Here is a 15,522-nt window from a genome sequence, read left to right on the forward strand (position 1 = left end):
CAAACAGAACCAGAACCAAACTCAAGCAAACAGAACCAGGACCAAGGTCAAGCAAACAGAACCAGAACCAAACTCAAGCAAACAGGTTCCAGAACCGGACCAGTACCGGACAAGAATTGGACCAGAACCGGACCAGAACCGGACCAGAACCGGACCAGAACCGAACCCGAGCCGAACCAGAACCGAACCACAAACGATCCATAACCGAACCAGAACCCAACTCAAGCAAACAGAACCAGAACCGGACCATAACCGAACCAGTACTGAACCAGAACCGAACCAGAACCGAACCCGAGCCGAACCAGAACCAAACCAGAAACGAACCAGAACCGACCTCAAGCAAACAGAACCAGAACCAGAACCAAACTCAAGCAAGCAGAACCAGAGGGTTAGGGTTAGGGCTAGGGTTAGGGTTAGGATTAGGGTTAGGGTTAGGGTTAGGGTTAGGATTAGGGTTAGGGCTAGGGTTAGGGTTAGGATTAGGGTTAGGGTTAGGATTAGGGTTAGGGTAAAGGTTAGGATTAGGGTTAGGGTTAGGATTAGGGCTAGGGTTAGGGGGTTAGGGGGTTAGGATTAGGGTTAGGGTTAGGGGGTTAGGGGGTTAGGATTAGGGCTAGGGTTAGGATTAGGGTTAGGATTAGGGTTAGGGTAAAGGTTAGGATTAGGGTTAGGGTTAGGATTAGGGCTAGGGTTAGGGGGTTAGGGGGTTAGGGGGTTAGGATTAGGGTTAGGATTAGGGTTAGGGTTAGGATTAGGGTTAGGGTTAGGATTAGGGCTAGGACTAGGATTAGGGTTAGGGTTAGGATTAGGGTTAGGGTTAGGGTTAGGATTAGGGCTAGGATTAGGATTAGGGTTAGGGCTAGGGTTAGGATTAGGGTTAGGGTTAGGGTTAGGGCTAGGGTTAGGATTAGGGTTAGGGTTAGGGTTAGGATTAGGGTTAGGGTTAGGGTTGGGTTAGGATTAGGGTTAGGGTTAGGGCTAGGGTTAGGATTAGGGTTAGGGTTAGGGTTAGGATTAGGGTTAGGGTTCGGGTTAGGGTTAGGGCTAGGGTTAGGGTTAGGGTTAGGATTAGGGTTAGGGCTAGGGTTAGGATTAGGGTTAGGATTAGGGTTAGGGTTAGGGCTAGGGTTAGGGTTAGGATTAGGGTTAGGGTTAGGGTTAGGGTTAGGATTAGGGTTAGGGTTAGGGTTAGGATTAGGGTTAGGGTTAGGATTAGGTTTCGGATTAGGGTTAGGGTTAGGATTAGGTTTAGGATTAGGGTTAGGGTTAGGATTAGGGTTAGGGTTAGGGTTAGGGTTAGGGTTAGGGTTAGGATTAGGGTTAGGGTTAGGATTAGGGTTAGGGTTAGGGTTCGGATTAGGGTTAGGGTTTGGGTTAGGATTAGGGTTAGGGTTAGAATCAGAACTAAATGTAAGCAAACAGAACCAGAACCAAACTCAAGCAAACAGAACCAGGACCAAAGTCAAGCAAACAGAACCAGAACCAAACTCAAGCAAACAGGTTCCAGAACCGGACCAGTACCGGACAAGAATTGGACCAGAACCGGACCAGAACCGGACCGGAACCGGACCGGAACCGGTCCAGAACCGATCTCGAGCCGAACCAGAACCGAACCAGAACCGAACCCGAGCCGAACCAGAACCGAACCACAAACGATCCAGAACCGAACCAGAACCCAACTCAAGCAAACTGAACCAGAACCAGAACCGGACCATAACCGAACCAGTACTGAACCAGAACCGAACCAGAACCGGACCAGAACCGAACCCGAGCCGAACCAGAACCGAATCAGAACCGAACCAGAACCGACCTCAAGCAAACAGAACCAGAACCAAACTCAAGCAAACAGAACCAGAACCAAACTCAAGCAAACAGAAACAGAACCAAACTGGAGCAAACATTATTAATGTCCTCAGGTTGGCATTGAGAAAACTCAGAGGCCTCAGCTTGGATGGGCTGATCTGATTTCTCCTCTCTGAGTATTTGCCCTGTCTTCGAGAAGACTCTCTCAGAAGGAACAGATGAAGCCACGATACACAGCCTCCCTTCCATCACCTGTATCCTACATCCTCACATGTGATTGGCCGCATGGCTGCCATGCTGACCAATCAAAACAAAGTTCTGCTGTGAGCAGAGCTGGGGCTGAGCACTGTGAGAGCTAAGCAGCAAAAGGTAAAAACTGGGTGCCGGCTCTCTCTCGATGCGAGCCGGCTCTTCTGATTCACTATAAAGAGATGGATAGTAGTAGTTGTAGCAGCTGGAGTCTGGCACGCCCACAGCAGCAGGCCAGAGGAACCTACGGGACAAGGGAGCTCAGGGACTCCAGAAAGGTCTATGGTTAGTAGCTTTAATGGGACAGGAAGAGTTAAAGTGTCAGTTACCCTGGCAGTCTAAGCCTATAGCAGCATAACTAAGAGCTGGTCCAAGCCTGATCCAGCTCTAACTATAAGCTTTATCAAAAAGGAAAGTTTGAAGCCTACTCTTAAAAGTAGAGAGGGTGTCTGCCTCTAGGATCCTGACTGGTAGATGATTCCAAAGGAGAGATGCCTAATAACTGAAGGCTCAACCTCCCATACTACTTTTAGATGACGACAACAGGCCGCATTTATCACATTTGTTTAAGAAATTAGTGTTGCTTTTTCAATTTGAATGGTCTCCTCATCAACACGTGCACTTGGTCTCCAAAAGACATCAGAATTTGTTTTAAAAAAATCTAACTTCCCACACTTATTCAAATGTCAGTCCTCATTAAAACTCTTTGACATGAACGAGGGGCTTAGTTCTAAAAAAATGTCCTGCAAAGACCTGTAAAGGTTTTGAATCATGCACCAAGAATAATTTAAAGGAGGAAAATGCATATATGCAAAATTAACTTCAATACAGATACATTATTTCTATCAGTGTCTTCTTATGAAATGAATCACATCTTTATTTCTCCTCCTGTTTCGTTGCAGTATGAGAAATCTCTGCTGGAGAAATGTATGGAGCTGACCAACATCACCGAGAGGTAAAACTATAACAACATCATAAATACATCAGAATGAACAAAAGTTAAAAGTTGAATGTATTAAAGATTCTCCTTTCCCCCTCAGGTGTCTTCACACTGATGACGAGTTCTTCCTGAAGTCCATGAGAGAGGCCATCCACGAGATCCTGACAGACGTCAGCGATTCCTTCAGCAACATGATCGACATGGCTTTAGCCAATGAGATCCGGGTATGTAAATATATCATAAATCTCAGTGCTGAAAATACACACAGCATATATGTTCACATGTCTATGTAGGCTCCTCCACATGCAGTCCATCAAACACACTGTGAGCATGTTACATCCATGTTTCTGTGGGAGGGAAAGGATGAGGAGAGGACATGCAAACAAAAAGAGAGGAGGACTTCATCAAAGAATGTTCTGCTGTTATTTGTTCTCATCTGTTCTGAACCGCCCTGGGTTTTATTTTCATTATTCAGCATATTTCACTGGCATTTAGTTATGATTGCTTTTAATGCACTGATATCTCTGTTCTTATAATACATAATAATTTGACGTGCAGCACTTTAAGCATCCAGAGGCCACATTCACATCTGGTACAGTGGTTACAAATGATGAAAACATTCAGCATGTTCTGTTAGATGATTTATCTCTGTGTGGTTTATTGCATCGTCTGGACATAACTTGGTGTCAGGGCTTTGTTTTTGTCACCTGACACCGTGGGTTTGTTCATGAGAGTTTAAGAGTCGTGTCAGGGTTATGAGAGGGATCATGGTGGATTTGATTGCTCCAGAGGGCTCTGCTAAGCTGTTAGAGGCAGAGGCAGACCGGTGTCCAGGTCCATCATCTGGTTCCCCAGCTGCTCCTTCATCTTTGAAAATGATGGACTGATTGCATTGCTAAGTACAGTATTGACACATTGGCAAGCAGCAGTCCAAGCTAGCAATATTTACCCAGCTCATACTTTCATACAGTCATTTAAGAGTGCAGTAGGATATCTGTCCATCATGCTGTTTATCAGCGTCTATATCACAGCCCAGGACTAACAGTGGCAAGAGGGCCGAGACTGTGGAGGATGGTGCTGCTGCAGGAAAGCTGCAACATGTAGGCCATAGTCCTGACCAGGGAAGGTAGTTTGGGTCTGCACTCACTCTTCCTATTATCGGAAAGAGGTAGAGATAGAAACAAATGCAGCTTTCATTTCATAAGATGCTTAATTCATTAAAAAATAGAAATAATATGGACATAAAAAATGTACAGAAAATATGCAGAAAAGAAATATACATTCTTCTTCTTCTTCTTCTTCTTCTTCTTCTTCTTCTTCTTCTTCTTCTTCTTCTTCTTCTTCTTCTTCTTCTTCTTCTTCTTCTTCTTCTTCTTCTTCTTCTTCTTCTTCTTCTTCTTCTTCTTCTTCTTCTTCTTCTTCTTCTTCTTCTTCTTCTTCTTCTTCTTCTTCTTCTACAGCGATACTAATAATAATTGTATTTATAAAGCACTTTTTAAAAGCCAGGTTATAAAGTGCTTTACATGGGAATCACACAAGGCAAGAAAAATAAGTACAACATATTTTAAAAGACATAAAATTCCCTTAAAATAACTCTATAGGATTACAACTATTTTAATATACATAGATTTAAAATGGTGTACAAAATATTTTGTTTTTGAAAAAAAAAAGGGGTTATGATCGGGCTAAACTTGGAATGATGGAACCGCTTCTGCTTGAGTCTTTTATTTGAACTGCACAGATAGAGAAATGTCCTGAAATGTACTGCATGTAAAAAATGAACTGACCAGTTTTAATTTAATGAGTGGACACAGGATGTTTGAAGGTTTGTGGTTGTGGTTGTGTGCCTCTAAGAAATCAATCAAGGTATCGTTCCTCAGTCTGTTTAAATGAATACACTGAATAGACATATAAACAGGCTGTGGGACAATATCATGTGATTCATGCTTCTGAAGGACACTTACATCATGTTTAATTGAGGCTGAAGGTTAATGGATGCACTGATTATGACTTTTTATGGATGTACTCACTTGGATGGAATTAAGTGACCCTTTAAGTGATTCTACATTTAACGTGTGCCGTTAAAAAATGGACTCAAGCTGAAACTGTTGCATCAGATCCAATCTAAAGAGTTTCTTTTTTAAAGGTGACATATCATGCAAAATTGACTTTTTAATGGTTCTCTACCTGAAATATGTGTCCCTGTCTACAAACCCCCCAAGAATGAAAAAAATCCATTCTGCCCCTGTTCTGATTTCTACACCTTTCTGTAAATGTGTGTGAAACGAGCCGTTTCAGACTTCAGTGTTTTTGTTACGTAACAACAATATCCGGTTTGTCACAGAGTCAGAGCTCGGAGCTTGTTCAGCCCATAGACTGTATAAAATACAACTCAACCCCTCCTCTGTTTTTCATTCCCTGCACAAATGTGTGCTAACAAGGAGCTTAGGAGGGAGGCATGCTAGTTGTAGGCTGTCTTAATAAACACAAAGGTCGGTTTTACTCCCCACGTCTGCAGATTTGAAGATCTAGTGGATGATTTTTATTCATCATGTATAAGTGCTAGCGTTAGTTAGCATAGCTACATAGCTACATGTCGTAGCTGTAGCTGTGTACCAAGACACACGTCAACATACTGACAAATAAAACAACAAGAAACACAGAATCTGTGACCAATCCTTCAGAAAAGGTCCCGCTGCCTTTCTGGCAGAGGTCGGTTTTACTCCCCACGTCTGCAGATTTGAAGATCTAGTGGATGATTTTTACTTATCATGGATAAGTGCTAGCGCTAGTTAGCATAGCCACATAGCTACATGTTGGTAGCTGTGTACCAAGACACACGTCGACATACTGATAAATAAAACAACAAGAAACACTAAATCTGTGACCAATCGTTCAGAAAGGTCCTGCTGCAGGCGCCTCTCCGTCAGGATCAGATTCTGGATCAGATTCAGAGGGTTGAAGTAACGTGATCTCTGAGCAGCCGTGTATATTCAGCCAACATGTAAACATTAGATCAACGTGCTGGAGAGCCGAGGCACATCCACTTCCTGAGGGGGCGTGGTCAGAGAGAAAACAGAGTTTTCTGAGGAGGACTGAAGAAGAGGGTTTATCAGGCAGACCAAAATCTGATTACAAAGTGTTTTTTTGAGCATAAACTTTAAAGACATGTTTTGGGGACCTCTTAGACCAATATATATTGATGAAAAAAGCGTGATATGTCACCTTTAAATGACTTTAATAACACTTTGACATCATTCTAAGGAACAGTCCTGAGGATATAAATAAAACGTCTTGATCTTTTTTGCAGGTTTTGATCAAGCAGATTGAGTCTTCAGACAACGTTCACACCATCGGCAGTGCCATCAGCAACCTGCTGTCCCTCACCCAGGACGGACCGCAACTCTGCAGCATCATCGCCAAGGTACTGAGGAGGACACACTCTTATTATAAAGAGAATATGAGGGTTTGATTTAGCAACCACAAACAAAACACAAAGATCTAACATAACTTTGCACTCAGAAGTGGTTTCTAGTTTCCGTACAGTTTCATTCCTAAAGCACTGCAGTTTAACCAACACCCGATTTGATGTATGTGTCCAAGAAGACCCCGCCCCCCCCTACTGACGTATTTAATTGTACAAAAACCTGTTAGTCAGAAATCCTGACGTCAGCGACAAGTCAGCAGGGATCTAATATATTCTCACTATTTTTCCCACCCAGTCTTTGGCAGAAGCTGCTTCATTTCCTATTAAATCTCCACCCCTTTCTTCATCCTCCTGTTGTGATCCGCTCCACCTTTCCCAGTGTTCACCTTCCAGAGCAGCGGACCTGCAGCTATCTCCACACACACGCCTCTAAAAAGCTCTCTCACTGAGAGATAAGACCGGACAGAGCAGACACAGAGTCTCAGTCGGACATTAGTTACTCGTCTGCTTCCAGGATACTCTTGATAAGACTGTTCCTGATGGCACACACACACACACACACACACACACACACGCTTCCTTCACTGCCAGATAGTGGGATCAATACTGTCAGCTCCCATTAGGAGTGAGCATTGATCACAGGTTGCTCAGGCATCTTTCCCTCTCAGTCCGCTCCACCTTATTTAACTCCCTCTGCATCAAACCCCTGAGGAGGTGTGTGGAGTAAATCTGCCTTTCAATGGCTGCTAATGAATACCCAATACAAAACCTCCTCCACCTGTTAGCTCAATTAATTAGCCAGCACCAGTTTGTCCATCACACTCTCACATACACACCCTTTACAATCAAGCCTGTGCTCCGGCTCTTCGCTCTTCATCACGTCCTGCAGACTTGTGTTTTATAAAACTGAGGGTTTAGACCAGATATTTACTCCTTTGAATCTCTGGAGCAGACTTGAAGCTGACACAGTGCATGCAGAGTGATGTGCTGTGTATGGAGATGAGGAGGGAGGAGGGTTAGAGGTGTGGTAGTGCAGCAACAACAAGATAAATGGTGATGAATCATCATTTTTATATCGACATGAGGGTGATATACGTCAGATTATTAAGATGAATGTACCAGAGTTTAAAACTGTTGAGCAGCTCTAAGAGAGTTTCAGGTGGATATGAACTTGTCATTCACATCCCTCTAAATTTAAAGCACCAGTAAGAAACTTTCTGTTTGTGTTGAGTTTGGCGCCCCCTGTGGATATACACAGCAAAGCTTCTGACGGCCAGATTCCATCAGACGCGTCTCCAATCCGTCACAGCACCGGATCTGATAGGTTTCTATTCTAGTCAATGTGTTAACTTCCACTGGATCCAGCATGTCCGGCTGAGTCTGAGCCCTCCAGATCAGATACACAAGACCTCTATTGTTGCCGGATGTCGGAGCACGACGCATCAATCTCAACAGAGCAGATAGAGCGGGACAGGAAGTCAGGTTTCACCAAAACAAAATGAAAACATCCGGTTGATTTTCAGAATAAAACACTGTGTTATCACCAGATCGTATTTCACTTAACTACAACAACAAACCAAAGTCATGATGAGTGAAGCCAGGCCTGGAGTCAACAGGTCAGAGGTTTTCAGAGGACCAGAAAGACAACATGGATGAGGAGAGGAGGAGGAGGAGAATCCTTGATTCAGTAATTACAGAGGGAAAATCTCAGTCACATGACTCCTGCAGAAAAGGTATGCACTGTTTGCCTTCAGTACCTCACTGTGCAGGTTGATGGCTTGTAATCATTTAGGTGAACTTAGAGTTTAATGCACACAGCGATGCAGGCTCCACTCAAACCACAAAATCACCTTAAAATCAGTCCTCAGTATAAGACGCTCGGTGCACCAAATCTGAACGAAATGAAGTGAAATTGCCAGAAACTGCTTTGATTTCTCAGCTCATCAAGGAGGACAGATAGTCTGGATTTCCTCTCTCTTCAGTCCCCGCTGGCCTCTGAACCTGTGATTACAGTCCTAACAAACACCACCACGGGCACATACAGTCATCTAGAGAGCTGTATCTGAAAAAGAGTTTGACTTTTTAACATTATGAATGAGACTATCACGGCCAGATTCCACCAGATTGGTGTCCGGTCCGTCTCCGATCCGCCACAGTGCCAGATCTGATAGGTTTCTATTCTAGTCAATGTGTTAACTTCCACTGGATCTGCTCCCTCCGGATCAGATAAACAAGACTTCCATTTTTGCCGGATGCCGGAGCACGACGCATCAATCTCAACAGATCAGCTGGAGCGGGACAGGAAGTCAGGTTTCACCAAAACAAAATGAAAACATCCGGTTAATTTTCAGAATAAAACACTCTGTGTTATCACCAGATCGTATTTCACTTAACTACAACAACAAACCAAAGTCATGATGAGCGGAGCCAGGCCTGGAGTCAACAGGTCAGAGGTTTTCAGAGGACCAGAAAGACAACATGGATGAGGAGAGGAGGAGGAGGAGAATCCTTGATTCAGTGATTATAGAGGGAAAATCTCAGTCACATGACTCCAGCTGTCCCGTGGTTCTGCTCTGTGCTCCATGCTAATTGGCTAAAATATTGTTATTTTCATTCATTATTTAAGTGAACTTCATATACTCCAAGAACCTGGAATGTTTGTTCTAACAGAGGGCACAGGTTTAGCCTCATGGATAAGACATGTGCCCATATATCTAGGCTTCACCCCTTGTCACAGTGGCTGCTGGCTTGTCTTCAACTTTGCTGCATCCTCAACTCTCTACTCCCCATATATCCTGTCTCTCTTCAGCTGTCCTACCCAAAATTTAAGAGTGCCCACATTTCACACCAGAGGTCCCCCCGCCCCCCCTTTTGGTTCTGGATGGTGTGTTAAAAACACAAGTCTCTTTACTGTGTCGTGTCTTATCAGCCTGGGATGTGCAGATGTAGAATGAACCTCGTGACACTGGCCAGCTTGAATAGTAATTCGATTTATTACAATCAAACAGCATCAGCATCAGTAACAAGCATCGCGACTGCTTGGAGGACGACTGGGCCAGATGAAGTCGCCTCTCTTCTGTCTCCACATTCTGGCTTAAATACTATGAAGGTGCATTCAAATTAGAATGAGGGTGTCCTTCAAACATACACATATATGGACTCTTCAACACAAGTTTCAAGTTAGCTGCTATTTGACTCCATTTACGAGCGCCTTGTTCTAAGTATTGACAAAGACGTCAGCTGTCACTGTCAACCATATATTTGCCTAGGTCAAAGGTGATCTTTTTTAAGGCCCTTCCTAGAGACTTCTGGAGCCTACTATTGTAACTCATTCTTGTGGGTCCCTGGACTTGTTTTAAACAACACAGACTAGCAACATATACTTAATCTTATGTGGTTGAATATCAGATACTTCAACTGTATCTTCTTTCTTTGGTCTGATAAGTTAAGGAACATAATGTGCACACTTACGGACCACCAATCCAATCAAATCCTTGATTCAGTAATAATGGCGGGGAAACCTCGGTCACAAGACTCAGGCTGTCCGGCGGTCCTGCTCTGTGCTACGTTCTGAAAATGCAACCAGTGGGTGTGAACGGACAAGAGAGCATGGAGCCGGACCGCAGCGGATTGGAGACGGATCTGGAGGAAGTCCACTGTTATGACACCTATGCATCTATAAGAGCCTCCTCTTTGGAGGAAGAACTGCAGAGTCAGGTGATAGCTACACATCATGAATCTCTCTGAAGATCATCATCTTATCAAGGAAAGAGGACTCAGTTTTGCTGTTGCTTGCACTAAGTGACATGGCAGAACCTGGATCATAGTCTCTGGTCTTTCACAAACTTAGTGCTGATTCAGGGTCCTGACTTCTGAATCCTCCTCTCTTCACACGTCAGTATCAGTTTGATGAAGATGTAAATATTGACTCTTGCAGCTTTTAATGCTCCATCAAATATTTAGGATTCAACCAACGATGACAAAGAGTGAGAGAATCTGCTTCTTTCTGTGGAGCTCTGACTGAATCATATTTAAAGGTGAACTCTACTCACTGAGATTTGTTTGTTTGCGTTAATTTATACATGCATGAAAAACTACAAATTATCCACCCAAGACGTGTGCCTCGTGCACTCTGAGCAAACAAACTCAGTGAGTGGAATCGACACCTCTCACCTCGCCGTCTCTATATGACTCATTTTAAAACATACTCAGCGTTTCATTCCTCTCATGTGCATCTTAATGTATGTTTGGAGTGTAATGTTAATGGACGTCGCTGCTAACTGAGGATCAGACTGAGTAATCACATAATCGTGACTGGTTTGTGACGCTTGAACGAGGCGCTCTCATCCGGTTCACTCAAGACTACTCACACAAAGATCATCAAACAGAATCAGCGGCTGCTTTTGTTTGATGACCCGATCGTGATAACAAATTAAAGCTCTGCATATTTATCTGAAAACCTTTTAAAGCCTCTGGAAACGTATATGGAATATTTAAAATTCATATAGAATATCAAAATGTAATGTGTAATGAAGCTTCAACAAGAATCTGAGTGAAAATAAACATCCATAACTCTGAAAAAACTCTGTTCAAAAACAGCTTATTTTACAGGCATTTCTCAGGACTGTGTGGGCGTGACCTAACTCTTTGATTGACAGGTCAAGAGAGAGTTCACAGCCTGCATGTTTGAGCCGTCTGACTCTGAATCTAAAGACATCAAAACTCCAGAATCTAAATTATTCATTTCAAATGGTCTCTGAGTGCTGAGTCACAAAATACTTCAGAATCAGGACTTCTATCATTTATTAGTTTTATCACTCCGTAGTCTCCGGGGCATCAGGACCATGGGACGCCTGGAGCAGAGGAGGCTGAAGTTAAGTATGTGCACGCAGAGGAGCTCGGCTACGGGTGTCAGACGGAGCTGTTTGTCTAAACTCTGAGCTGTTTGGGGAAAGTTAGTGAACCGGTCCTGGGGAGAGTTAGTGAACCGGTCCTGGGGAAAGTTAGTGAACCGGTCCTGGGGAAAGTTAGTGAACCGGTCCTGGGGAAAGTTAGTGGATCGGTCCTGGGGAGAGTTAGTGAACCGGTCCTGGAGAAAGTTAGTGAACCGGTCCTGGGAATAGTTAGTGAACAGGTCCTGAGGAAAGTTAGTGGATCGGTCCTGGGGAGAGTTAGTGAATCGGTCCTGGGGAGAGTTAGTGAACCGGTCCAGAGGAAAGTTAGTGAACCGGTCCTGAGGAAAGTTAGTGAACTGGTCCTGAGGAAAGTTAGTGAACTGGTCCTGAGGAAAGTTATTGAACCGGTCCTGGGGAAAGTTAGTGAACCGGTCCTGGGGAAAATTAGTGGACCGGTCCTGGGGAAAATTAGTGAACCGGTCCTGGGGAAAATTAGTGGACCGGTCCTTGGGAAAGTTAGTGAACCAGTCTGGCTGAGACGCCAGGAGACGGTCTGAGCAGGAGTGGAGTAGTTCTGTTGAACATGTGTGAATGTGACTCAGTGTTTCATGTCTGATTGGTTGGATATTTATTACGTAATAAATATCAGGTTAAACCAGCCCCCTTAAACCCCAGTGTGAAAACGTGTTGAAAACGTAATTTAACATATTTGAAAAGCTGATCAAAGTTAAGTTCTAATATTTTTACATAGGTTTTAGAGTTTAAATATGGTCTGAAATATCATAGGTAGAATTTATTTGTTGATTTGGGTTACCAGAGGCTTTAATATTTCTTCCTCAAGCAACAAAAAGACTCCACTGTGACTCATTTGTCATCGTACTCTCACCTGATGTGCTCTCCTCTGCACTTTCAGAGGAAACAGAAACCCCAGAGTGGAAAGGTGCAGCTCATAAAACAGAAAAATGTGACGTGAGCCGACAGTGTTTGATGCCCTCTTCATAAATCAAGCAGCTGCTGAAATATTAGAGAGCGACTGTGTCATGATGTACAAGCGAGTCAGCTGTCTCAGTGTTTACCGTCCTGTCATGATGGATGCTGATCTGAATGTGTCCAGGCTGGCAGGGTGCTCATGAGTGTGTGTGTGTATCCCTCTAACACTCAAGGCCTTAGGCTGCAGGGTGCGAGGGCATAACTCAGGTGTAGTAAAAGATATCAGATCCATGTGAGCTCAAGAGATAAAGATGTTTAAGTGACGTCTGTGTTTAGATCTTAGACTAAAATGGATCATCTTGTCGCTAACAAGCATCACTGAAATCAGAGAGGTCCTTGAGATACCGATCAGATCTTGACTTTCTTTGCAAAATCCAGAAGTCAGTTTCCTGCAGCTTCTTGAATCTCACAAAAACCACTGGTGCCGCCGCCCGAGCACAAAGTTCAGCTCAGAAATCTTGGAGATGGAAGAAGTTGCACGCCGTGAAGGCTGCTGCATACAAACAAAAGAGAGGAGAGAGGTATTTTTAGTCCAGTAGTCAAATTTCACATGATTATGTTTATGCAGCAAGTACCAAAATGCATGAGCGTGAGGATAAATGTGTTCTGCGGGCTCCACTGAAGGAATGAGGATGAAGTCAGTGGAAACAAAAGAGCTTCAAGTTGTTTGATGGGGGGAGGGAATGAAAGGCAGAGACAAGCCCAACGATCTGTGAGGAGAAGCAGGAGGAAGTCTGGAAAGATAAAAACAACACAGAAGCTGCAAACAGTAACTGATTATTAAAAAGAAGCTGCAGACAGGCTGAGGGTTTGCTTCTTCTCAAGTCCGTGTCTTTATTAGAGACGGTTTAGAGAGAGAGGTAGGAAGCATCTGAAGGCGGCTTCTTGTCTCTAATTTAACTTTGAACAACCTTAATTAGGTAGACAAAGAAGTGTTTCAATCAGGAGAGGCTAACTTCTTTAGATTGACAGTGTAGGAGATTCAGAGAAGGATGTCGGGTGTCTTCAGGGGTCAGACCCCATAGAGGTGTCTTCACATCTTCAGAGGGGAGATGAGGCCGACCGCAGGATTGGAAAATTTAAATAATAACTTTGATTTATATAGAGAAGTGTAGAAATTCTAAGAATGCAAAAAACAAAATAAAAAGCAAAAGGTTAAAGAGAGTAAATGCAAATAAAACAGAATGAAGTGATGAAATATTGGACCATTAAATCATTGTTATGGAGGTTTTATAAAAAATTAAATTAAATAAAGTTAATTTTAAAAAAAAAAGTAATTTAATGTAATAAAGTAAAAAAAAAAAAAGATAAATTAAATAAATTAAAGCTTTAAAGCTGGGGTTGGTAGTCTCGGAAAACTAGCATGAATTTGAATGTAGCATGACCTCAGGACTCCGTCTAACCCCTCCCCTCCTCCCTCAGAGCTCCTCCAAAATGACGCCCCCCCGCTCACATGCACGAGCGCCGCTGACTTGCGACCATATGATGGTGACTGATTCAAAACCGGTCCTCACCAAAACATTATCATAGTGAAAGTTAAAAACACAAACAAACATGGCTGCTGTTAGCACTCACAACTGTCATGCTAGCATTATCCAGTTGTACTGGTGACACGATATCAGGAGAAAAGTTATAACCAAGCGGCAAACTCCGGTCTCAAACGATGAAGCCAATGCGGAAGTGATATAAACTGCAATACATCGAAAATCCGCTTGAGGCTGGCTGCAGAAACACCGGAAACCACATAGATATGAATGGGAAAAAGACGATCTTTGCAGCATTAATAAACATGTTTACAGCCTGGTTCAAAAAACAGCTTGGCCCTACAAAGCTCTCTCTAATGGCACACACTGTACGGGGGGTGAATTTTTTTCTAACGTGACGGTTAAGAAGATATTAAGATTATGAGTTTTGCCCAAATAAGGACATGACTGACGTGACTCCCGGTCGGGAACACACAGCCATTGGCTAAGAGACTCACACTACGTCACACTCTGCCTAGTTGAGTTCCGCATTACCAATATGGCTGCTGCCGTCGATTTGCTTCAAAACAGCTCTCAGGAACAGAAGGGTGACGTCACAGATACTACGTCCATATTTTTTACAGTCTATGGTTATAACACATATATAATACTGTAACAGCTCTACTGTTTGTCAAACCTGTTCAGTGTAGATGTTCTTAATTCCTACAGTGTTGACAGTCAGTGAAGGCATCAGGAGAGGTGTAGAGTGTGTGAGCTGGAGAGAGGAGAGACAAGAGGAGAAGTTTTTCATTCATTCAAACATTGATTGTTGTTTTGTTGGTTGGCGTGATCACGGCCGACAGTGACCGGTTATTAAAGCTCAACGTGTTCACGAATCGGCTCGTCATCCCTACAGCGTCCGGACAGACGGACACTACAGTACATATATATTTCTGTAGGACTTACTAAATGTCATTCATTCTTCTGCTTGTCAGAGCCCCCGTGGTGAGAGCTTTTTAGACTCTGATCCGGACTACAGTCCTGAGCAAAGCACCTCATCTGGTCAGAGGGGACAGGCCTGAGGTTGAGCGAGAGGGGCAGTGAGTAGAGTCAGGGGAAGCAGAGGCAGGGGACGGGGACTCAGAGTGCACCCCGGGGAAATGTTTGGCAGGAGGCGGGCAGAACGGCAGGACGGGATTTGAATGGTTTAAAATTTTGGCACCCAAAAAACGGTGATTGGTTGGTGTTTTCCCAGGTTTACTCCGGCTGTAGATAGCAGCTTTTCTTCACTCTTTTTTAAGAACACATTATGTATTGATTACCATCAGGACATAAAGATCATTTTAACCAGTATAACAAAAAGTGTATCTAAATCTGATTACCAACCCCAGCTTTAAAGGACAATAAAAAGGTTTTAAGAAGACATCACATCATAGAGAAAATAGAAGAAGGTAGATTAAGACCTAAAATAATAAATCAAAAGGACATGATTAAACAATAAATGGTCAAATAAATTAATTCAGATTAATTGGATTCATAAAAAAATAAAAACTTAATACACAGATTGAAATTAATTGGTTAAATAAAAAATACAAAAATAAAATACATAAATTAAAACATTAGAGCAACAATAAAAAGGTCCTTAGAAGAAGACGACATTACATCAGAGAAAATAAAAAAGGAAAGATTAAGAACAGAAAAATAATACATGAAAAGGGAAATTATAAAACAATAAATAGTCAAATAGATTTAAAT

The 15,522-nt window shown here is 43.0% G+C and overlaps 1 protein-coding gene across 1 annotated transcript in view; it reads left to right on the forward strand.

Annotated features, from left to right (window-relative positions):
* LOC117813710 (protein inscuteable homolog) overlaps positions 1-15,522 on the forward strand; it is a 104,725-nt gene that overhangs the window by 69,159 nt on the left and 20,044 nt on the right. Inside the window, exons 6-8 of the mRNA XM_034684707.1 lie at positions 2,955-3,007; positions 3,093-3,216; positions 6,303-6,416. Of these exons, the coding sequence (XP_034540598.1) occupies positions 2,955-3,007; positions 3,093-3,216; positions 6,303-6,416 (291 nt within the window). The remainder of the gene's footprint in view (positions 1-2,954; positions 3,008-3,092; positions 3,217-6,302; positions 6,417-15,522) is intronic.

The sequence above is a fragment of the Notolabrus celidotus genome, chromosome 6 (assembly GCF_009762535.1).
Source record: "Notolabrus celidotus isolate fNotCel1 chromosome 6, fNotCel1.pri, whole genome shotgun sequence".
NCBI lineage: Eukaryota > Metazoa > Chordata > Actinopteri > Labriformes > Labridae > Notolabrus > Notolabrus celidotus.